The sequence below is a fragment of the Solanum verrucosum genome, unplaced genomic scaffold (genome assembly GCF_900185275.1).
Source record: "Solanum verrucosum unplaced genomic scaffold, falcon-dt-bn FXZP01000040.1, whole genome shotgun sequence".
Lineage (NCBI taxonomy): Eukaryota > Viridiplantae > Streptophyta > Magnoliopsida > Solanales > Solanaceae > Solanum > Solanum verrucosum.
This window is the reverse complement of record NW_026020323.1, coordinates 932102-957284: the sequence shown is the minus strand read 5'-3', so window position 1 is coordinate 957284 and position 25183 is coordinate 932102. Positions and strand designations below refer to the sequence as shown.

Below are 25183 nucleotides of genomic sequence, written 5' to 3'. Positions count from 1 at the left end.
CCAAACACACCCTAAGAGTCATTTTCCCAAATATATTTGCCTAATTCTAGACGCGACCAAGTCGCCACTAAATATGTACTTCTTGTGACGACACTAATAACATTTAGTTATGGAAGTACTAGCCACGCCACGATCCTAATGTCGCCACTAAATGTTATTTGTGGCGACTTTGTGGACTTTTGTAACAACTTTTGGCGCCACAAAATGTAAGATTTCTTGTAGTGAGTTTTTGAATATCTGAATTTTTGTTTAAAATATCAAATTAATATAATCTAATTTAACATTAAAAATTAGTCAAATTGACTTCCAAAGAACGCAACGTGATAAAAAAAAGAAAAAAAAAGAAAGAGCGCAACGTAACAAATAATAGTGGACGAAGAGAGTACTAGTGAGCTCAATCATGCTTTGCGAGGATTAGAATTTTTCTAATAGTATAGTTGTAGAAAATTAAAACTAAACACAACCAAATGAAATTTTAAAATGCACCTCGCTAACATATGACATTTTATCAAATTAAGCAAACTTTAGAGTTATTTATTCAAAACAATTTGTCTTCGTCACAATCTTAAGAATATTCGAGAAAAGTACTACTCCCGCTGTCCCTATTTATTTTTCAAATATTTTTTAATTTGATGTTCCTTTTTACTTGTTATTTTTGACAAATCAAGGAAGAAAAAAATTATTTTTCCTATTATACCCTCAATTTATTAACATTGAATTAATGTTTTTAAAAAATGTAATGAGTAAATATGTTTGAGATCATATCAATTAATAAATGTAAAATGGTAAACTCATTATACCAATTATTATTTTCTTAATAAGTGTGTCAAATCAAAATTTGACAAGTAAATAGGAACGGTGAGAGTAATACTTCCGTTTGAAAATATACATATGCAAGAGAATTGAATTTATATAAATGCAAAAGGAATCAAAATTAAATCAAATCCTCTCAAAAGTCCTACTCGATTAAGTGCCAAAACAAGTCATTCTAATTAAATAAAATGATACCTATAAAAGCTTGATATAATTTATTTGTTAGGCAGCCAGAATTAGTTAGGCAAAAAAGCTATTAATCAATGTGCAAACGCTCTTCAATATATTTCATGCTTTTAACGGCTAATTAATTAGAATTTTACCTTACTTTATTGGAATTTCATGAGAAACTTATAACTTTTGTGCAAGCAAAATACTCCCTCTATTCTATATTAATTGGATTTCCAGGGTTTTTTCTCTATTATTTAAAATAATTGAATTGTTCAAAGTTCAAGATGGATGTTTGGATTTTTTTCTTCATCTTAGCCCTTTCCTTTAATGAAGTTTGATATTTTTTAGGAAATAAGCTGTACTATTTACAAAGTTACATTTATGATAGAAAGTAAGATTTAAATTATGTCATTGAATGTTTTCTAAATAAGTGTGCATTGGTTCACGAATTCAGTTAATATGAAATAGAGGGAGTATTAAACGATGATCTGAATCCAAGTTGGAGAGGATTTTAATGGATCAATTACTAGGATTTACTAATGTTTTTAGAAAATTAAGTAAATCTTGATGACCAGATACTTATCACTACAACTAAAATAACTTTTATGGAGCTAAAATCTTTACCGGCCTTAGTTAATTTCCATTAGATCCAATGTTGCTATAAGTTTTAACGACATTTATAAAGAATGGTAAAATGTAATTGTAATCGCAACACATTTAGTGACATTGCCTTAAGTTTTGTTGGCGAGGTAGCAGACGAAATTCATTCTTCAATTAATGCAACACTAAATTGAAGAATATATATATATATATATATATTACTGCATAAAAGTATATTTGCATAGTTTTTAGGCTGCTGCACCATGAATAAATTCTTCAAAACCTCGAATATTGCACTAAGGTTGTTTAACCGATCAGTCCAATTACACGCACCCACTCAGAGGGTCCAGCAACTTGCTGGGAGTATTGAATCAACGGATGAGTCCCGAAGATTATTGGAGGGTCTTGTTACAAGTCCAGCAAATTATGTTCCATTGACACCTATAAGTTTTTTGGAGAGAGCAGCAGATGTTTTTCGCGATAGAACTACGGTTGTGTTTGGGTCTTGTGTGAAGTATACTTGGGAAGAGACACACTTTAGGGGTGTGTTTGGTATGAAGGAAAACATTTTCCGAAAAATGTTTTCCAATTTTCTCATGTTTGGTTGGGCTAAATGTTTTGGAAAATGTTTTCCAAATCAACTCATTTTCCTCAATTTAAGGAAAATGACTTCCCTTCTAAACTTAAGGAAAACATTTTCCAAAACTCTCTTCCAACTTCAAATTACAATTATTTTTTTGTTGAAAAAATTAATTTATTTTGTCCCTACCCTCAAACCCCCCCACCCCCCCCCCCCCCCCCCAAAAAAAAATAAAATAATTTTAAAGCTTATTTTTAAATTCAATTTTTTTACCCCACCCTCACCCTTACCCCCACCCCCTCCCAAAAAAAATATTAAAAATTGTTTTTAAAATATATTTATAATTTCAATTTTTTATTTTTTTACCCCCCCCCCCCCCCCCCCAATCAACCCCCCTATCAGCCCCCAACCCCCTTCAAAAAGAAAAAAATTTAAGTTTATTTTTAAAAAATATTTTCAACTTCAAATTTTTATTTTTTCATCCCGATCCTCGATCACCCACTCCCCTCTCCGGTCACCCCCATCCCCCCCCAAAAAAAAAATTTGAGTTTGTTTTTGAAAAATATTTACAAATTCAAAATTTTATTTTTTCACCCTACCCTCGACCCCCCACCCACCTACCCCTACCCCCCCCCCCCCCCCCCCCCCCCCCCACAAAAAATTTAAGTTTGTTTTTTAAAAATATTTTTAATTTCAAAATATCATTTTTTCACCCCTAGAACCCCCACTCCCCACCCCAAAAAAATAAAAAATTTCAAGTTTGTTATTAAAAAATATTTTCAATTTCAAAATTTCATTTTTCACCCCTACCCTCGACCCCCACCCACCCAGCCCCCACCCCCCCACGCCCAAAAAAATTTTTAATTTTGTTTTTAAAATATATTTTCAACTTCAAAATTTTATTTTTGGCCTTGACCTCCCCACCCACCCCCCAAAAAAAATTTAAATTTGTTTTTAAAAAATATTTTCAACTTCAAAATTTCAATTTTTCACCCCTACCCAGTCCCCCTCCACCCCACCCAACCCCTACCAGCACCCCCCCCCCCCCCCCCCCACGCCCAAAAAAAAATTTAATTTTGTTTTTAAAATATATTTTCAACTTCAAAATTTTATTTTTTCACCCCAACCCTTGACCCCCCACCCACCCCTTACCACCCTCCCACCCCCTAAAAAAAATCAAGTTTGTTTTTAAAAACTATTTTCAATTTCAAAAATTATTTTCTACTCTAGTAAAAATAAAAGATATTTCTCAAAAATATTTTTCATTCATAAATCAAACACTAAAAATCTTTTCCGAAAAATCTTTTCTACTCACCAACCAAACATGAGAAAATAAGTCAAAAATCAACTTGTTTTCCGGGAAAACATTTTCTAGGAAAACATTTTCCATGGAAAACATTTTCCTTCATACCAAACACACCCTAGGTGTCTAAAACTTGCCTCTGCTTTAGTTCAACTTGGAATTTCACGGGGAGATGTGGTAATTAAAATTTTTCTTTTCTCAACAATTCATTTATTTTCTTGGTATAATTAAATTTGACAATTATTGCTGCAGGTTGCAACTCTGGCTCCGAATGTACCAGCAATGCATGAGTTGCATTTTGTAGTACCAATGGCTGGAGCTGTTCTATGTACGTTAAATACTCGTCTTGATTCATCAATGGTAGCTGATTTGCTCAAACATTCTGAAACCAAGATAATATTTGTTGATCAACAATTGCTCCAAATTGCTCAACAAGCACTACTTAACCTTCTTTCAAAAGACAAAACAATTAAACCACCAATTCTTATATTAATACCCGAATCCAACAATTCATCTCCTCTCGTACTTGATGTATCTAACATTCACGAATATGAAAATCTGTTGACTAGTGGGAGTAGCAATTTTACAATAAGGTGGCCAAAAACTGAAATGGATCCTATTAGTGTTAATTATACTTCTGACACAACGTCATCACCTAAAGGAGTTGGGTACAATCACAGAGGTTCATATCTTAATACTATTGCTACTTTTCTCTGTCATGGCATGGGTCCGATGCCAACGTACCTTTGGACACTTCCAATGTTTCACTGCAATGGATGGTGCATGATTTGGGGAATGGCTGCACTTGGTGGCACAAATGTTTGCCTTAGACATGTCTCCGCGAAAAATATATTTAAAAATATTTCTATCAACAAGGTCACACATATGAGTGCAGCACCAATTGTCTTGAGTATGATGGCAAATTCTTCACCAAATGACAGGAAGCCACTTCCCCATAAGGTCGAAATAATGACAGGCGGATCACCACCGCCTCCACAAATTCTTTCCAAAATGGAGCAACTCGGATTTGGAGTATCCCATGGATATGGACTAACAGAAACTTATAGTGCTGCTACGAGTTGCTTGTGGAAGCCTGAGTGGGATTCTTTGCCCCTTGAAGAACGAGCCATGCTTAAATCAAGACAAGGGGTGCAAAGTCTTTGTATTGAAAAAGTAGACGTTATAGACCCTGATACCATGGAAAATGTGCCAGCTGATGGAAAAAGCATTGGTGAGATTGTGTGCAGAGGGAATACTGTGATGAGTGGATATTTGAAAGATGTTAAAGCAACTAAAGAAGCTTTTAAAGGCGGATGGTTTCATACTGGTGATGTTGCAGTGAAACATCCAGATGGGTATATAGAAATTAGGGCTAACCCATCGGTGGCCCCCTAAACTTGGCACGATCTTTCACTTAGACACCTCAATTGAAGGATTTTCATTTTAAACACCTAACGTAGGGTTCCCATGTGTTACTTTAACACTTTTTACACAGACATCTGTTGACCATAAGCGCGTGCAAGACAACCGTTCTACGTGGATTAACTGACCAATTATATGATGCCAACTCTTAAACCTCTTTACACGTCGTTTTTTTTCAAACTAAAAGAAAAATGGAACCATTTTTGTTATTTTTCAACTTCCTTCTTACGATTCTCTCTCTTCTCCGAGAAAACCCTAGGTAAATCTCCCTTCTCGTCACATGTATTTCTTTGTTTTTTCTTCAATTCGTTGTTAGTAATAACCATTGTTGTATTTTATGTCGCCATTTTTCAGGTTTAAGGTTGTATTGACGAGGTATCGGGCTGTGCGACATTGGAGAAATTGAAGAAATTAAAGGTAATGGTGTATTTTGTTTTCTACCTTTGTTTTTGTTTTCTTCAAGAAGGTGTATATTGTTGTTGATTCCACTTTTTTTATTTTCAGTTTTAATATAGGTTTTGGCTGGTAAAGTAAGGGGCTTTTTGGGTATTTCCTTTTATTGGGGTCTTCTTTTCGAGATATGGAAAACTATATTTTAACTTGTTTTCATCATGGGGGGTGTGTTGTTGGAAACCCTAACCCTACTTACCAACGAGAAGTAGATGTATTTGGTGTTGGCATAGATAAAGACCATTTTAGTCTTGTCGAGTTTCTTTCCTACACTAAAGACCTTGGGTATACAAATGTGAAGGGATTTTACTGTGAAGATAACAATGAATTAGTTCAAGTTACTTCTGATACTCAATTGTTAGAATTTGTGAAAGACTTGGTAGATGGTGATGAGTTTCATGTGTATGTGGTCCATGAAGTTGATGAATTGGAAGAATTGCCTGCTCCAAATGGTCTTTTACCATGGTTTGATACTGTTGATGAATCTGTGGGTATAAATACTGAGGGAACTGTGGAGAATGATTCTGATTTGAATGGAGTTGATACAGAACTGCCTAGAGGTAATACAAATCAAAATGAAGCTGAATCAGATCTGCCTAGTAGTGACACAGATGTAGATGTTATTCCAGATGAAGATGATTCAGATGTTGATGAAGAATTGAGATCCCTTAGGGCTGAAAGGAGAAACATAAGAAATCCTAATCTTAGGAAGAAAAGAGATAGGGAGAAGAAAACAATAACTAAAGAGGTACCAATAGGTGAGGCTGGTGTGGATAGAGGTTTTGAAGATATTGGAATAAATAAAAAGGATAGATATGTTGGCAGATTGGGAGGAGATGAGAAGTATATTGATAGCTCAGAATGTGATAGTGATGATAGCACTGATATACTAGATGCAGAAGCTGTTGGAGGTGTTGATCTACCAGGCAGAAGAAAGAGCAAAAAGGTCAGGTATGATGATCAATGTACTGTTGCTATTTTTGAACTTGGAATGATTTTTGAGAATGCTAAGGAATTTAGAAAGGCTTTGGCAAAATATGCTGTTGAAAAAAATTATCAGATTAAGTTAAGGCCTAATGAAGCTCATAAAGTGAGAGCTAAATGTAAATTCAAAGAAAAATGCAAATGGTTGTGCTATGGTGCTATTGATAGGGATTCTGGTAACTTTATGATTAAAAAATATTATCCTATACACAAATGTTTACCTTCAAATAAGAGCAAAATGTGTACAACTAAGTTCCTAGCAAGTAGATTCAAGGATGAAATAACTAAACAACCATCTTTGATGATTTGGGAAATACAAGAGTTGTGCAGGGAGGAGTTAGGACTAAAAGTGGGTAGAACAATTTGTTACAAAGCAAATATGATGATTCTTAGAGAAAACATGGGTGACTGGAATATGGAATTTGCAAGGTTATATGATTATGCTGAAGTCATAAAACAAACCAATCCTGGTAGTTCTGTTTGGGTAAGGATGGATAGAGAAACTGTACCAGGAAAGAATTTGTTTGTGTATTTCTATGTATGCTTGGATGCATTGAAGAAAGGGTGGAAGGAAGGATGTAGAAGAATAATAGGATTTGATGGATGTTTCTTAAAGGGTGCTTGTAAGGGTGAACTTCTTGTAGCAGTTGGAAGAAATGGAAACAATTAGATGTTTCCTATAGCCTGGGCAGTTGTGGACAAGGAGACTAAACATAGTTGGAGTTTCTTTATCAACTACTTGAAAGAGGACCTGCAGTTGGGTACTGGACAGGGTCTTACTGTAATGTCAGATATGTAGAAGGTAATTGTCTATTACTTTGATAATTGTAGATATATAGAAATGTATTTTCTTTCTTGAATTGTATTGAATTCTATTTTATTATAGGGTCTTCAAGCAGCTGTTGGTGAACTGCTGCCAAATGCTGAAGTTAGAATGTGTGCTAGACACATCTGGTCTAATTGGAGTAAAAGATGGAAGGGAGAGGAAAGGAGAAAACAATTCTGGAGATGTTCGAAGGCAACTTTTGAAGTGAAGTACAGTGAGGAGCTTTACAAAATGAGCAGACTTGGTAATGAAATTAATGATGATTTATTGCATTATCCACAAGTGTCATGGGTTCGAGCATTCTTTCAAGAGCATTCCAAATGTGATGCAGTTGAAAATAACATGTGTGAAACCTTTAACTCATGGATCTTATCATGTAGACACAAATCTATAATAACCATGTTGGAGGAAATTAGGAGAAAATTAATGACTAGAACTGTGGATATGGTTAAGTTTGCTGACACATGGATATGTGATATTGCACCTATGGCTAGACTTATGTTGGAGGAGAATAAGGAAAAGTCTAGGGCATGCAAGGTGCTGTGGAATGCTGATGTTGGATTTGAGATTGGAGAAGGGCAGTATAGGCATACAGTCAACTTGACTAATAGAGTTTGTAGCTGTAGAACTTGGCAATTGAGAGGTATTCCTTGCCAACATGCTATTTCTGCTTTGTATCATATAGAACAGGAACCTGAACCACTTGTGGAGCATTGGTATAGGAAGGATACATTCTTAAAGGCTTATAGTCATTTTATTCAACCAATTTCAAATATGAAGATGTGGCCTGAAACTAACAATCCAAGGATTGAGCCTCCTGAACCTAAGCAAATGTTGGTAGACCTCCAAGAAATAGAAGAAAGAGTAAAGATGAATCAAGAAAGAAGTATGGAAAGATGTCCAAACAAGGGTTGAAAATTACTTGTTCCAAGTGTAAACAACAAGGCCACAACAAGAAATATTGCAAGGTAAAATAACTTATTATTTGTTTGTGCCTTTTAAAAATTCTTCTTGAATGTAATGAACAAACTTTATGTTTGATATTTAGGTTGGTGTCCATACTTCACAACCAGCTAGCCACAGTTCACAATTTACTGCTGGTCAAAGTTCACAAGGAAGTTGCCATCCTGAACCAACAAGCTCCTTCCAACCTGGACCAACAAGATTCAACCAACCTGCTTCAACAACATCAAACAGTCATGCTTCTTCAACAACAGTTTGTGGTGATACCAGTAGAGTTAAGAGGGCAAGGGAAACTGCAAAAACAAGCCAACCACCACCATTTGTGGATACAAGTATTCCTGTTACAAGAGGAATAACCAGTCAACTACCTACAAAGACAAGACAAACTGCTAGACAAAAAAGAGGAAGAGTTGCAACTGGTGAAGATTCTACAAGAGAGGGGCCAACTAATGGTGGATCAAGTAATGTTGGATTTGGCATCTACACAAGTGCAAGTGGAACCCAAATGCTAAACGTAAGTTTGTCACAAACTGTCTCTGAAATGAATGCAAGTTTATATATTAATTTTGGTTTTTTCTTCAAAAAACAGCCTGGGACTTCAAGTCAAAGGATTCTACCAACAGGTTTAAGTTATAAGGATGCAAGTTTAACGGGTATAGACCTTGGTTTTAAGCCTAGAGGCTTGAGATGGAAAAACAAGGATGCTGTCACCACTTCCCAATTGCAGCAAATGACAAACAAAAAGAAGAAGTAGCATCAACTTAGAATAGGTTGATTTTGGGCCCTTATTTTGGTACTAGTAAACACTTTTGTGAAGGTTGTATGTAGCTTTTGATTATGCTAACTTTATTTTGGGGACCTTATTTTGGTACACTTTTTTTGAAGGTTGTAGCCTTGAATGGTATGCAGCATAATGCTAACTTTGAGCTCATTATGGAGCATGCAAATATAACTGTTTATGTTTTATGTAATTTGGGTGTTACATTGTGACGAATATGGCCAATTGTATGTGTAATTTGGCTATTTGATTTTGGTGTTAGTGAGAACGAATTTGAGATTTGTATGTAGCCAAAAAACCAATTTTACTGCAACAACAACATAGAATTTCATTGAATCCAAAATGCACATTTACATCGAAAATTTACAGCAACAACAACATCAAAATACTACTAGATCGAACACCAAATACAACATCAAAATACTACTAGATCGAACACCTCAAGAACACTAACAATTAGGCTTCAATTTCCATATTCCAAATATCAGCAACCCAGTAGCAACGACACCAACAATAAATATATTTTTTGCTCGGTTTAATTTTTCATCAAAAGCATTGACTTTCTTCAACAATCCCCACATTACCCTATTTGCTTGTGGAGGGTATCGATCTTCATACCAAAGAAAATAGTCACAACCACCCATTTTCTATAAAACCAATCAAAAAGAATTAGATGCTAACAATTAATCATCTAATTGACTTGAAAAAAATAAGCGAACAAAGAATTTTACCTTTGAAATTCTACAAGTAAAAAATCTACGCCCTGGATTTAATTGGGTCCATGAAGTCTTTAATAGTGCTTCATTACCACACCTACAATATCGACCTTCATCCACAGATGCCATGGAAGAATTGGAGAAGCTCGACATGAAATTATTAAGGGCCAAGAATTAAAGAAAGGCTGAAGAAGAGAGAAATTGGAAAAGAATAGACAAATTGGGGTCTTAGTTATGGTACAATTGGAGAAAAAATAATATAAATAGATGATATGGAGTAATATTACCGTTGGGGACGCCACATCAGACGAAATTTTGATGTTTACGCGCCTTGAATGAGTGAAAATCACGCGACACTCCACCTGTGCAAAAAGTGTTAAAGTAACACATGGGAACCCTACGTTAGGTGTTTAAAATGAAAATCCTTCAGTTGAGGTGTCTAAGTGAAAGATCGTGCCAAGTTTAGGGGGCCACCGATGGGTTAGCCCTAGAAATTAAGGATCGGCTGAAGGATATTATAATTTCTGGAGGTGAAAACATAAGCACACTCGAAATGGAAGGAGTTTTACATAGTCACCCAGCAGTTGTTGAGGCAGCAGTAGTCGCACGACCAGATGATCATTGGGGACAAACACCTTGTGCATTCGTGAAGCTGAAAGAAGGATCTAAACAAATAACTTCAGATGAAATAATCAATTATTGTAGGGATCATTTGCCACATTACATGACTCCTGGAGCAGTCGTTTTTGAAGATTTACCAAAAACTTCAACTGGCAAGGTACAAAAATTCATCTTGAGAGAGAAAGCAAAAGCTTTGGGCAGTCTTTTCAACCCTGAAAGAAAAGTGTAATAAGTTGTTTGCATAAAAATCCTCAACACTCCAAAAGTACTCAAAATAAATCAATTCAAACCTGCTCTATAAATAAATGTATTATGTTTCAAACGCTATGTATGAAGCATTAGTTTGCGAAATATTGATTTCTTCTGGGTGCGGTTATTTGCCAAGAAATTATCATGAATGAATGTTAATGTTTCTTATACGCCTTTATCAAGCTTGGGTAAAAATACCTACACACCTAAAAGTCTTTTTCCGGCTAAAGACGACTAATGATAATTGCCTTAGATCGCCTCTGTACTTTCCAAAACGTTCTTGAATGATAATGGGTGGTGTTGGATTTTTTTTTATACATTTATAGCGACTTACCCCCGCGTAACAGTGTGTCTTCCTCTGCATATTTTTGTTTATTGTAGCTTGGGTTCTGTTTGCCCTCCTTTTCTTCTTGGTTGACAAAGTCAAATACAAGAACTATAAGGTTTCCATGTATATTTGCTACATTGATCTGTTTTGTTTGCTGTCGTTTGCTAATAATAGAGTCTGTTTGAATTGACTTATTTTAAGTGATTTTAAGCTAAATTAACTTTTAAGTATTTTTTTAGTGTTGAGTAGATTAAAAAAAATGCTTATAAAAATGATAAATTTGACACACATGCCTATCTCTGCTCGCCTCCCTCCCCCATCTCACTCGCCTCTCTCTATTTTAATGTATATATGTTGGAATACTAACTCCTAGATTTGCCTAAGGAACATGCATATTCTATATGTTCCTTTGCAGATTACATCAGTTACGTTATGTAAAGAAAATAAAGTAATGACACAATATTTTATCGTGGGAAACCCCAACCCATAAAGGGTAAAAAAACCACGACCTACACCTTTGTAGGATTTAACTCCACTTCATTAAATTTTGAGCCTCAACTAAAGATTACAAACCTATGTAACCTAAGGAATTATAAACTCCAATTCCTAGACGTCAACTACCAACTAGATCGTCGACCCCACTTCAAGTTATGAATTCAGATTACAACTCTTGCAATCCTAGGAACTAACTCTAATTCCTAAACTCCAACACAAACCCCCCAGGTTTATGTTCCCAAGTCTTTAAGTCACCCCAACTTGAAGACTCTATTCCTACTCCAGTTTATACTTCACTGGATCTAGAAAGAATCAAAGATACAACTCGATAAAAACTCAAAGGTTCTTCAATTCTTGTTTCCTTGCGTTGGCTGCACTTCATAATCGGAAATCACTCAAATATGAACTTCCTCTAGTTGATTGTATCCTACTTGTAATTCTCTGTTTAAGTGCGCAAGTTTCGTTGGAAGATCCTTGCTCTATTTATAGACTAAGTAGATCAAGAATTCTTTTCCTACTTCAACTCTGCTTCAACACATTTTTTAGTGATTCCTTATCCGTGTGGAATTTGGAAATTCTTGCAAACTGATTTTATGCATTATACACGTTTCCTCTTCCTTGAAGGAATTCTTTATGAAAGGAGACTTTTTGCACTAGCTAGTTTCTTGTTGAAAAAAGCAATCCTTCCACACTTTATAACTTCTAGTTCGCGTGGTGATGTTCTCCTTATCCCAAGTGGATTCGGTTTGAAAGGAACACGTAGACGCAACCTGCTCCTTTCATTTGTTTCCTTATTTGTCAATCATCAAAATCCTTCTCGATCTAACAATATAGTAGCAAAAATAAATGTATCTTCCTCAATATATGATAGAAAATTCTTAATTAGTGGTAAAATATATAATTATTTGTAAATATAGATAAAATTAGTATATATGGTATGAATGTATGTCTAGTAAGATAGTTTTTTCTACTCACAACCCAGCCCGGTAGTAGCTGACTTTTTAGGGGAGCCAGGTTGGCTCAGAGGCTTAATTATAAATTAAATATCTGCCATCTTCATCACAAGATCGAGTATAAGTATTTTCTTCACAATATTTATAGCGTGATCAACTTTTAAATAATTAATTATTCCTGTAGTGATGTTATGCTGCCCCACTAAACAAACATTTCCTCACGATCACCTCATTACTTCATCTATCTATCTATATATATAAATACTGCTGTTTAAGGCTTCTCTGTCTCTTGTCCTCTGCATTATATTCTACCATGAATAAATTCTTCAAAACCTCCAAAGTGGCTCTCAGGTTCTTTAATGGCGGCCTCAACCGAAGCAATTACGGAGTCCGCCAGCTGTCTCAATTTGCTGGTGACTTTGAAACTGAGTCCAGAAGATTACTGGAGGGTGTTGTTACTAATTCCGCTAATTATGTTCCATTGACACCAATAAGTTTCTTGGAGAGAGCAGCAGATGTTTATCGCCATAAAACTTCCGTTGTGTTTGGGTCTTGTGTGAAGTATACATGGGAAGAGACACACTCTAGGTGTCTCAAACTTGCTTCTGCTTTGGTTCAGCTAGGAATTTCAAGGGGAGATGTGGTAAGATTTCAGTTTTTCTAACATTTTGTTCAAATTCAAGATTTCTTTTCGTGATTGTATAATATAGATTTGAACAATTTTTGCAGGTTGCAGCTTTGGCTCCCAATGTACCAGCAATGCAGGAGCTACATTTCGCAGTACCAATGGCAGAAGCAGTTCTTTGTACACTAAACACTCGTCTTGATTCATCAATGGTAGCTCATTTACTGAAACATTCAGAAGCGAAGATAATATTTGTTGATCAACAATTGCTCCAAGTTGCTCAACAAGCACTCTCTCTTCTTTCAAAAGACAAAATTAAACCACCAATTCTTGTGCTAATACCTGAATATGAGAATTCCTATCCGACCAATGACATTCATGAATACGAAAATCTTTTATCAAGTGGGAGTAGCAATTTTACAATAAGATTGCCAAAAAGTGAATTTGATCCTATCAGTATCAATTATACTTCTGGCACAGTGTCGTCACCAAAAGGGGTTGTGTACAATCACAGAGGTGCATATCTCAATTCTATTTCTACTTTCCTCTGTCATGGTATGGGTCCGATGCCAACGTACCTTTGGACACTTCCAATGTTTCACTGCAATGGATGGTGCTTGATTTGGGGAATGGCTGCACTTGGTGGCACAAATGTTTGCCTTAGGAATGTCTCCGCAAAAAATATATTTGAAAGTATTTCTCTCAACAAGGTCACACATATGAGTGCAGCACCAATTGTCTTGAGTATGATGGCAAATTCTTCACCAAATGACAGGAAGCCACTTCCCCATAAGGTCGAAATAATGACAGGCGGATCACCACCGCCTCCACAAATTCTTTCCAAAATGGAGCAACTCGGATTTGGAGTATCCCATGGATATGGACTAACAGAAACTTATAGTTCTGCTACGACTTGCTTTTGGAAGCCTGAGTGGGATTCTTTGCCCCTTGAGGAACGAGCCGTGCTTAAATCCAGACAAGGGGTGCAACTTCTTTGTGTAGAAAAAGTTGACGTTAGAGACCCCGAGACCATGAAAAAGGTGCCTGCGGATGGAAAGAGCATCGGTGAGATTGTGTGCAGAGGAAATACTGTGATGAGTGGATATTTGAAAGATGCTAAAGCAACTGAAGAAGCTTTTAGAGGCGGATGGTTTCATAGTGGTGATCTTGCGGTGAAACATCCAGATGGGTACATAGAAATTAAGGATCGATTGAAGGACATTATAATTTCTGGAGGTGAAAATATAAGCACACTCGAAGTGGAGAGAGTATTATATAGTCATCCAGCAGTCGTCGAAGCAGCTGTGGTCGCACGACCAGATGATCAATGGGGACAAACACCTTGTGCATTCATAACACTAAAGGAAGGATTTAATGAAATTACTGAGCAAGAGATAATCAACTTCTGTAGAGATCATTTGCCTCGTTACATGGCACCTCGAACAGTCCTTTTTGAAGATTTACCAAAAACATCAACTGGCAAGGTACAAAAATTCATATTGAGGGAGAAAGCAAAAGCTTTGGGCAGTCTATTTTCCACTGAAAAGAGAAGTGCTGCAAGTTGTTAGCATATAATTAAATGTGTGTATATTTACTTTGGTTCTTCATTGTTTACTATTTCAACATTGCATATTCTATATCAAAAGCTATGTATGAAGCATTAAATTGTTTATTTTTTATGGAACACTGAATTGTTCACTTTAAAATATCTGGATTTTCTATGTAAATTGTTCGTTGTTTCAAACATTTCAATAACAACGTTTTTCTTGTAATGTTCCCTTTTTTTCCTTTCTTGAATAGTAAATGACCATTTCAATAGGTATACAAGAAAACCACAAAAGACAGAGAGGGAGCCTTTCTCTTTAGCAAAAGTGGCCAATTTTTCTACATTTTCTAGCAAAATCCTATATGCTCTGAATAGATATGAAGGTTATGGTCACAGTTAGATGTCTTGACGTAACAGTGGGCAAAACCATGACTGATCTGGGGAGATTTAAACGCCATACTATCCGTGCAAAGCAGACTGAATGGTGCACCAGTCACAACTATGAAACTTCAGGAGTTTTCTGATTATGTTCAACCAATGCAGCTGAATGAACTCAAATTGCCAAGGCGTGGTAACAATGATGTATGCTGAGTTTATACATGAAGTATATGGAGTGAGAGGAAAAAATGGATATTTGAGAAAGCTAAGAGTACAGGGTATGTGATAGCAATAAAAGTAGCAAATGTATGTTGTGTTCAAGCTTCTCCAAGAGGGAAAATTTTGCTAGATAGGTATAGATTTGTTGACTATGCATTCCTTCCTGGTACCACCTTTAATTTACGGTGGACCTGTCTCGATAACAATTTTCAATCTTCACCTAACAATTCATTGAATGGCTTTGATTACTCAACTTTTCTTATTAACTATCTGATGCACAAAATATTTGCATAGTTATTAGGCTGCTGCACCATGAATAAAATCTTCAAAAGCTCGAATATGTTACTGAGGTTCTTTAACCGATCAGTCCAATTACCCGCACGCAATCACAGGGTCCAGCAGTTGTGCAAACTTGCTGGGGGCATTGAAACGACAGATGAATCCCATAGATTACTGGAGGGTGTCGTTACAAGTCCCCCAAATTATGTTCCATTGACACCGATAAGTTTCTTGGAACGAGCAGCAAATGTTTTCGGCCATAGAACTTCGGTTGTGTTTGGGTCTTGTGTGAAGTATACTTGGGAAGAGACATATTCTAGGTGTCTGAAACTTGCTTCTGCTTTAGTTCACCTTGGGATTTCTAGGGGAGATGTGGTAAGACTTAATATTTAGTGTTCCTCTTCAAATGTGTGAAATGTTTTAATTCAACTTTTCATGTAGAAATTGAACAACTTTTGCAGGTTGCAACTCTGGCTCCTAATATACCAGCAATACAGGAGCTACATTTTGCAGTACCAATGTCAGGAGCGGTTCTTTGTACATTAAATACACGCCATGATTCATCAACGATAGCTGGTTTGCTAAGACATTCAGAAGCGAAGATCATATTTGTTGATTATCAGTTGCTCCAAATTGCTCAAGGGGCACTCGGTCTTCTTTCAAAAGACAAAACAATTAAACCACCGATTCTTGTGCTAATCCCACAATCTAAAAATTCCTCTCATCCTTTACTTGAGACATCTTACATCCACGAATATGAAAATCTCTTAGCAAGTGGGAGTAACAACTTTACAATAAGGTGGCCAAAAACTGAAATGGACCCTATAAGTGTGAACTATACTTCCGGCACAACGTCATCATCCAAAGGAGTTGTGTACAATCATAGAGGCGCATATCTCAATACAATTTCTATAGTTCTTGTTTGTGGAATGGGTCCGATGCCTACATACCTTTGGACAGTTCCAATGTTTCACTGCAATGGATGGTGCCTGATTTGGGGAATGGCTGCACTTGGTGGCACAAATGTTTGCCTTAGGAATGTCTCCGCAAAAACTATATTTGAAAGTATTTCTCTCAATAAGGTTACACATATGGGTGCAGTACCAACTGTCTTAAATATGATAGCAAATTCTCCGCTAAATGATAGGAAGCCACTTACACGTAAGGTTGATATACTTACCGGTGGATCATCACCACCTCCACATGTCCTTTCCAAAATGGAGGAGCTTGGCTTTAGAGTAACTCATGGATATGGAATAACAGAGGCTTATGGTGTAGCTACATATTCCTTATGGAAGCCTGAGTGGGATTCTTTGCCCCTCGATGAACGAGCTGTGCTTAAATCAAGACAAGGGGTGCAACATCTTTGTATTGAAAAAGTTGACGTTAGAGACCCCGAGACCATGGAAAATGTGCCAGCTGATGGAAAGAGCATGGGTGAGATTGTGTTAAGAGGAAATACCGTGATGAGTGGATATTTGAAAGATGCTAAAGCAACCGAAGAAGCTTTTAGAGGTGGATGGTTTCATAGTGGTGATCTTGCGGTGAAACATCCAGATGGGTACATAGAAATTAAGGATCGATTGAAAGACATTATAATTTCTGGAGGTGAAAACATAAGCACACTTGAAGTGGAAAGAGTTTTATATAGTCATCCAGGAGTTGTTGAAGCAGCTGTGGTTGCACGACCAGACGATCGATGGGGACAAACACCATGTGCATTCATAAAACTAAAGGAAGGATTTGATGAAATTAGTGCACAAGAAATAATCAAGTTTTGTAGAGATCATTTGCCTCATTACATGGCACCTAAGACAGTTCTTTTTGAAGATTTACCCAAGACTTCAATTGGAAAGGTCAAAAAATTCATCTTGAGAGAGAAAGCAAAAGCTTTGGGCAGTATTCATTAAATTGAATCAATGAAATTCTTAATAAACTTGTTTGGAAGTGTGTAGACATTTCTTTTTCCCCATTTTATATATCTTGATTAGTAGCATAACCATTTTCACAGGTACACATGAAAAACACAAAGTTCGTCATAATTTCTATGAAAAAGATGCTATAATATTTTAACCAAAATACATTCTTTCTATCTTTGAACAACATTTACAACTAAACTCTAACACATAAACTATCTTTAGATTTTGCTCATAACTCCTACACTAAAACAACAACACCAGAAACCTCAACATATAGTCATCAAAAATCATTCTTTTGCTTTGGACATCCTAGATATGAGCTCAGAGAAAAGAGAACATACTTCACAAGATCATAACCCCAAAAAAAGAAGACTTGATAACTGCACCACTCTCACCCATCAGTCTTGGTTTCTTCGGAGAGTTACCATCTGGTACATGTAGCGGGACAGCAACAGAAGGTGCAAATGGCACTGGTCCACCGTGCAAACTTGTATTCTCATCCGAAGGAGCCCATGAGATAGGATTAACTATCACAACAATAGATATGCTTTTATTAGTGATGAATACAAACTTTAAGGCTAAATGCAGGAAGCTATTAGTTGATAATCTAACAAGAAGCTCAAGCAATTGGATAACAAACTTAGTAATCAGCTCAATAAAACTATTAGTTGATAGGGATCAAGGACATTATAACATAGATTATAATATAACAAAACATGTCACAAGGTTTTCAATCTAGATATTTAGAACACTCTAGTAGATATGCCCAACTGAACCAAGTTTGATCTTACAAGTATTGTTAATAGCCTAAGAGGTGATTGCTAGCTAGGATGCAACATAGAGTAAAACAGTGAAATCCACTTATATCGATAGATGTAGAGGCTAAATGCAGGAAGGAGTAAGCCAATAGTGAGGTTTCCTTCTAAGATATTAGGTATATTATTACACATAAGAGAAGTTTCCATGATAACATTCTGACAAAAGAGTTCACAATTTTTTTTTGTAACCCTGGTGTCTGATCCAACATGCACGCACCTCGATTAATTCCATGGTAAGAGTTGACATATTCTATAATTTAGGATTTCCAGGTATATTAAATACCTTTTGACACAATTCCATCAAACATTTGGTGCATTCACTTGTGAATGTTGATTCATTATAGACTGACAAATGATCCACATAACACATTTAGAGGGGGAATTACAAAGTAGTATCCCAATGAATATATATTTGATAAAACTGAGAGTACAGGGTATGTGATAGCAAAAAAAGTAGCAAATATATGTTGTGTTCAAGCTTCTCCAAGAGAGGAGATTTTGCCAGAAATTATTGAACAGGGAAGACATTAAAATAAATATATACTTTAATTAAAGAGGAGAAACAAATTCTAGTAAGTTTGAATTAGTTTCTAATGCAGACATTACTTCTTCTTTCAAACTCACTAGTACTTCAATTCCATCCTCATTTTGGCTGTCCATCAAGAATATTTTCTTATTGATTGGTACACTTCCTAAACACACTCTTGTAGGACCACCCCATCCATAGTCCATGTCACTGATACGGAATTTACTCAAGCTTGTACACTTGTACACATCAACATCATCGTCGTCCCTTGCAAGTTGATTCTGAAGCGACTTAACTTTCTCAAACATTTTCGTTGACACTAAATTTTTAGTTTCCCATTCTCGGCTGAAATACATTTCCTTTTCCTTCCTCAATTCACTAATCAATCTGTGCAGTTTGATCTCTGTGGGGTCCGCAATCTCTGGTGCCATTAATAGGAAACTAGCATTACCTTGGAACCTTCTGGCAGCATTTTTTTCATAATTTGTCGCAAATTCACCGATTGTGTGAATATGGATGGCCTTGTTGAATTGGATGCCATGCACTTGTAGACAAATGCACTAGCAGCTTCAACAGAAGAAGGATCAATACTACTACTTTTTGTTCCTGATTCAGCTGCAATCATAGCCTTGAGGTAGTTTATTTTGGACCGCGAGAAGAGGTATTTTTTCGATATGCAAGGATGGTTTCCTCTGGTTTTACTTTTAAGTATTGCCTCAGCCATAGGGCTACTTACGGGTGGAAAATGTTAGGATTTGAAACTTTTAGAGAAAAAAAATAAGGTTCAGCAGAGGAAATTTTCATTCATTTCAGCTTTTTAAAAAACACACACATATATCTACATAAGCTTTTTCAAAGTTAGCAGAGAACCATACATATCCGACCACTATTGACTTTCTTACGAAACATATTCCATAAAACAGACTACCTTTCCTTTACATACTTAACATAATATTTTAAAAAAGAACAATTAAACAAAAAACCATCTAGAAATATCTCATTTTCTAACACTCCTCCTTGAGATTTTTCTTGGATACTCCCAACTTAGCCCTTAGAACTTCAAATTTCCCTTGAGGAAGAGCCTTGGTCATGATGTCTGCAATTTGCTGATCTGAGCTGCAATGAACAAGTTTAACTTCGCCATCCTTCTCTGCTTGCCTGATAGAGTGAAACTTCACATTTATGCTTGCTACGACCATGTTGCACTGGATTTTTGGCCATAGATATTGTTGACTTGTTGTCAACCTTAATGACAGTAGCTTCAATGTCATTTTGCTCCAGATCACGTAGAATCTTTCTTAACCATAGAGCCTGATTAGTTGCACCAGCAACATCGATGTATTCTGCTTCTACAGAAGATTGAGCTACCACCTCTTGCTTCTTTGAATTCCATGAGAACATGCCTGAAACAAGTGTAAAAGCATATCCAGAAGTGCTTTTCATATCATCAACGCTTCCTGCCCAATCACTATCTGAATAACCCATCAGTTGCTGTTGCTCTTCCCTTTTAAACCAAATACCATAATCAGCAGTTCCTTTGATATATCTCAACGTTCGTTTAGCAACACCAAGATGAACTTGACTTGGAGCTTGCATAAACCTCGACAGTAGACTTGCCGCGAACATGAGATCGGGTCTTGTTGCTGTCAAATACAGCAAACTACCAATCAGACTTCTATAAACTGTTGGATCAGCCCTGTCACCTCCTTCAAACTTCGAAATCTTTTCATTGTGAACCAGTGGAGTCGGTACAGACTTGCACCTCTCCATCTTGAACCTTTTAAGAATATCCCATGCATATTTTCTCTGAGAAATAAAGATTCTAGCAGTAGCTTGATGAATCTCCATTCCCAGAAAGTAACTCATTTCACCCAAATCTGACATTTCAAACTTGGTCTCCATTTCTTGCATGAACTAATTCACCATTTCTTTATTGCTTCCTGTTACCAAAAGATCATCAACACAGAGTGACCCCACTAATACATCTCCTCATTTAGCCTTCTTCACATATAAAGTGGCTTCATTTTCACTTCTCTTGAAGCCACAATGAATGAGATGATCATCAATCTTACTGTACCATGCTCGAGGAGCCAGCTTTAATCCATACAATGCCTTATGAAGTCGGTAGACTTTATTCTCTATTCCTGCAACTTGAAAGCCTTCTGGTTGATCAACATATATCTCCTCCTGCAACAGTCCATTTACGAATGCAGATTTCACATCCAAATGATACAACTTCCAATTTGATTGAGCTGCCAAAGCAAATAGTAGCATTATTGTATCATGTCATGCAACAGGTGCAAACGTGTCTCCATAATCCGGACCTGCAACTTGCGCGTAACCTTTCACAACAAGCCTTGCTTTGTATTTATAAACTAAGCTATTTGGATTAAGTTTGGTTCTATAAACCCACTTCACCCCGATCACATTTCTGTTTTTGGGTTTATCAACCAACTTCCAAGTATCATTTTTTTCTATCATACCAATCTCCTCCTTCATGGCTTCAATCCAAACTTCATGTCTTGATGCTTCTTGATAGCTATTTGGTTCCGAGATTGCAACATTACATCTTTCATATATCTCAGAAAGAGACCTTGTCTTCAAAATTGGCGAATCAAGTGAGAATTCCCCGTCTGATTCTTCGTCTTCTTCCAAAGTTTCAGACCCAAATGATTTGATTTCAGGCAATGGACTCAAGTTCTGAAAAATTGCATTATCTTTCTCAATTTGCTCCTTATCCCAGTTCCAATAAGCATGCTCATCCACGACTACATCTCTTCGGATTGAAATACTTTTTGTTTGCAAGTTGAAAACTCTATAACCCTTGGCTTGTGATGAATAACCAATAAAGATCCCCAATTCACCTTTTGGTTCAAGTTTGCTTCTTTTGACAGAAGGAACATGAGAATAACACATCGAACCAAAAACTTTTAAATGCTTGGCAGATGGTTGTATTCCACTCCATGCCTCAATAGGAGTCTTTTCATCCACAACTTTTGTTGGCAGCCTATTTACAAATACACTGAAGTATGAATAGCTTTTGCCCAAAAGCTTTGTGGCAGTTTCTTTTCCAGCAACAAACATCTTGCCATTTCAACTACTGTTCTGTTCTTCCTCTCTTAGACTTCATTTTGTTCGGGCGAATAGCTTACTATCAACTTGTGATCAATCCCCATATCTTCACAATACTTATTGAACTCATTTGAAGTGTATTCGCCACCATTGTCCGACCTCAATGCCTTTAGCTTACAACCACTTTGTCTTTCCGCAAAGCTCTAAATTTCTTGAAAACTGAAAATACTTGAGACTTGTTACTCAGAAAACACACCCAAGTCATCCTTGTTAAGTCATCAATAAAGAGCACAAAATATTTATTGTGTCCCAAAGATGATGCCTGCATAGGTCCACACACATCAGTGTGAACTAGTTCAAGTTTTTCAGTTGCCCTCCAGGTAGCACTTTTAGGAAATGATTTCCTGTGTACCTTACCCACCTGACATGACTCACAAACTTCTTTAGACAGTGAAATCTCAGGTAAATCCTTAGTCAAGCCCTTTTCATACATAAACTTCGAAGTAGCATAGTTAAAATGAGCATATATTTTGTGCCACAACCATGACTCATCCTTACTTGCAAAATTTGAACTATCAAACCTCCCATCTAAAGGAAAAGTTTTATCCACCATTTCTAGTTTTAACAATCAAACTATCTTCATAGTCAAAAATCAAACAATGTTTGTCCTTAAAAAATAAGGAATAGCCTTTAGACATCATTTGAGCCACACTTAACAAATTACATGCTAAAGAAGGAACATACAACACATCATGTATAAACTTTGTACCTTGTGTAGTCTGAAAGGAAACTGAACCCTTTCCATGTGCATCAACCATTTCACCATTTCCCATCCTAACTTTAGCTTTGAATGACTTGTCAAGTGTGTGAAACAAGAGCTCATTGTGTGACATATGACTCGTACATCCACTATCTATGAACCATGAGCATTTGTTGGCTGTGTTTTCTACATGAGAAGCCATAAACAAGATTTCTTCTTCATTTTCGGACTTTTCAACAAAATTTGTCTGCTGCACATGGTTTTGTTGTGGTTGATTCTGCCTGGCCTTGCAATTTTTCTCAATATGACCCATCTTTCTATAGAATCTACATTGAATCGGTGGCTTTCCTTTGAACCAACAATCTTTTTCTTGATGATTAGTTCTTTTACAGTGACTGCAAGGTGGAAAATTCCCTCTCTTTGAAGATTCCTTCCTTGGTTTTCCCTTTTCTAATTTATCTCCTTCCATCTTTCTATTGTCCTTCATATGCTGTTTGCCTTTATGTTGTGCTTGAAATGTCGCTTCTGCTACTTCTTCATCTCTTATACTTGATCTTTGTTCTTGGGCTTGCAACTTGCTGATCAGTTCTGCCACAGATAAAGTCTTCAAATCACAAGATTCTTCTATTGCTGAAATCTTGGACTCAAACCTTGCTGGTAAGCTTATCATCATCTTCTCCACCACCGTTCAATCTGGAAAGGTTTCACCAAACAACCTTACTTTGTTTACAATCTCCACAAGTTTGGCAGAATACTCTGTCACAGTATCTCCTTCTTTCATCCTTAACATCTCAAATTCTCTTTTGAGTGTTAAGAGTTTGACAGTCTTCACTCTGTCACTTCCATCGAACTCCTCTTTTAGCTTCTCCCATACTTCTTTAGGTGTTTCACAAGCCATTATTCTTGTGAAAATCACATCTGAAAGTGCTGAATGAAGACATGTGAAAGCCTTGGGTTTCCTTGACTTCGCATCTTCATAAATCTTCATTTGTGCAACTGTTGGATTTGGTCCAAGTGGAAGAGGATCATCTTCACTTTCAATTGTTTCCCATAGACTAAGAGCTTTGAGATAAGCCTTCATATTTATCACCCATATGTGATAATTTTCTCTTGTAAACATAGGAGGGCCTGCACCCAAGAAGTTGTTGGATGCCATGTTACTACTGCTCAGCTCTCACCTTAGAAGGAGAAAAAACCTTAGCCTTCTTGCCTTCACAGATCCCCCAAGAAGAAGGGCTCTGATACCACTGTTAGGATTTGAAACTTTTAGAGAAAAAAGATAAGGTTCAGCAGAGGAAATTTTCATTCATTTCAGCTTTTTAAAAAACATACACACATATATCTACATAAGCTTTTCCAAAGTTAGTAGAGGACCATACATATCCAATCACTATTAACTTTCTTACAAAACATATTCCATAAAACAAGGACTACCTTTCCTTTACATACTTAATATTTTAAAAAAGAACAATTAAACAAAAAACCATCTAGAAATATCTCATTTTCTAACAGAAAAACGGATCCTCCAACAAATTGGAAAGATGGTATCGGGGCACTTGGATTACGTGCCATAGTTGACCAGTGATTAATAAAATTTGCCATGCTTGAACCATCAACAATTTTGTGTGAGACACACACACTAATTGCTATTCCTCCGCAATTGAAATGGTTAAGTTGAGCTACGACTAAATTTTCTTTGGATGGGGTCTAAGGTAAATCTTTTGGGAATACTAAATCTTCGGCCTCACTACTACTGTGATTAATTTATGACATTGGACAATCTATTTTCGCTTGAAGAAACTTGGCCCCCACGTCATTGCATTCGACATGGAGACCATCGTCTCTAATTGTTCCAGCCAATGGATAGTATGAAGTAAGAGCTCTTGATAGGGAATTCTCAAGAATTGTAGATATATGAGTAGGATCAACTGGGAGAGTAGGATTGTATTGTTTTGGGAAGAACATGCCAAATGACATGTAATTAGAACATGGATTAAGTTGATCAAATATGGAAAGCTTTTGAATTCTACGAATCAATGGGGTTGGAGATGATGGTTTAATGATTTTTGTGGAAATCAAATCAAGTTGTGGTGACGCCATTTTTCTTTAGGAAATGAGAGTTGTCTACCTTTTGTGCACTCTACAACAGGCCTTGAGGTGGTTCTTTATATGCATATGTGGTTTAGGGACCAACTAATTAATTAAGGGTTAGGTAGTTTAATTTAGACGTGAGCAATGCAAGTATTAAATTTTGTATAAGCAATATATTATGTGTGGTAGTTGATTAATTAGGAGGTAAATTATTCATGTATAAAATTAATACGGTGTTTGGTTTCCAATATAGAAATCTGCATAAACTAATACACATATAAGTTATGAGAGACTCTATGTATTACTATTTTATTAATGATAGAAGGTGAATAAAAATCTGCATAAAATAATACACAGATTCATTAATAACTAATCCCTACATTACTAATACTTGCATAACTCTAACCAGCTACCAAATGATCCTTATTGTTTGGTAGCTAGGTAGAAGAAATATTATACATAATACATGTATTAGATTTTGCATAAGTAATAGCATATTTGGTAGTTGGTTAGGAGTTAGGGCTATGTTTAAAATTCAAACAATATTTTATTTATAATTTAAAAACATGCATAACTCCCGTATGTCCCATTTTTATGTGATACTCTTCCTTTTTAGTCAGTTTAAAAAAGAATGTCAGCTTACTATAATTAAAAATAATTGTTTACTTTAAAATACCCTAATTTTACCCTTAATGAAA

At 36.2% G+C, this 25183-nt stretch overlaps 3 protein-coding genes and 1 pseudogene across 3 annotated transcripts; 3 read left to right on the top strand and 1 right to left on the bottom strand.

The window, feature by feature from the left end:
* The first annotated feature begins 1847 nt into the window (after positions 1 to 1847).
* On the top strand, positions 1848 to 10461 carry LOC125835528 (butanoate--CoA ligase AAE1-like). The gene is made up of 4 exons (XM_049514658.1): positions 1848 to 2121; positions 3586 to 3644; positions 3720 to 4838; positions 10106 to 10461. The coding sequence occupies exons 1-4, from the start codon at positions 1848 to 1850 to the stop codon at positions 10454 to 10456; spliced, it is 1803 nt and encodes a 600-aa protein (XP_049370615.1). The 3' UTR covers positions 10457 to 10461.
* Positions 10462 to 12565: 2104 nt separating this feature from the next.
* On the top strand, positions 12566 to 14646 carry LOC125835424 (butanoate--CoA ligase AAE1-like). Its single transcript, XM_049514551.1, has 2 exons — positions 12566 to 12895; positions 12982 to 14646. The coding sequence occupies exons 1-2, from the start codon at positions 12566 to 12568 to the stop codon at positions 14443 to 14445; spliced, it is 1794 nt and encodes a 597-aa protein (XP_049370508.1). The 3' UTR covers positions 14446 to 14646.
* A 686-nt stretch (positions 14647 to 15332) lies between these two features.
* On the top strand, positions 15333 to 17209 carry LOC125835503 (butanoate--CoA ligase AAE1-like). The gene is made up of 2 exons (XM_049514636.1): positions 15333 to 15674; positions 15761 to 17209. The coding sequence occupies exons 1-2, from the start codon at positions 15333 to 15335 to the stop codon at positions 17207 to 17209; spliced, it is 1791 nt and encodes a 596-aa protein (XP_049370593.1).
* A 1376-nt stretch (positions 17210 to 18585) lies between these two features.
* LOC125835459 (acyltransferase Pun1-like) lies at positions 18586 to 24501 on the bottom strand (annotated as a pseudogene).
* Positions 24502 to 25183: the final 682 nt, after the last annotated feature.

Bases quoted from the DNA above. Each gene is read 5' to 3' on its own strand.
- LOC125835424 (XM_049514551.1), top strand. From the start codon at position 12,566: ATGAATAAATTCTTCAAAACCTCCAAAGTGGCTCTCAGGTTCTTTAAT. The intron at 12,896-12,981 runs GTAAGATTTCAG...CAATTTTTGCAG, and splicing joins GAATTTCAAGGGGAGATGTG to GTTGCAGCTTTGGCTCCCAA.
- LOC125835503 (XM_049514636.1), top strand. From the start codon at position 15,333: ATGAATAAAATCTTCAAAAGCTCGAATATGTTACTGAGGTTCTTTAAC. The intron at 15,675-15,760 runs GTAAGACTTAAT...CAACTTTTGCAG, and splicing joins GGATTTCTAGGGGAGATGTG to GTTGCAACTCTGGCTCCTAA.
- LOC125835528 (XM_049514658.1), top strand. From the start codon at position 1,848: ATGAATAAATTCTTCAAAACCTCGAATATTGCACTAAGGTTGTTTAAC. The intron at 3,645-3,719 runs GTAATTAAAATT...TTATTGCTGCAG, and splicing joins GAATTTCACGGGGAGATGTG to GTTGCAACTCTGGCTCCGAA. The intron at 4,839-10,105 runs GCTAACCCATCG...CTAGAAATTAAG, and splicing joins ATGGGTATATAGAAATTAGG to GATCGGCTGAAGGATATTAT.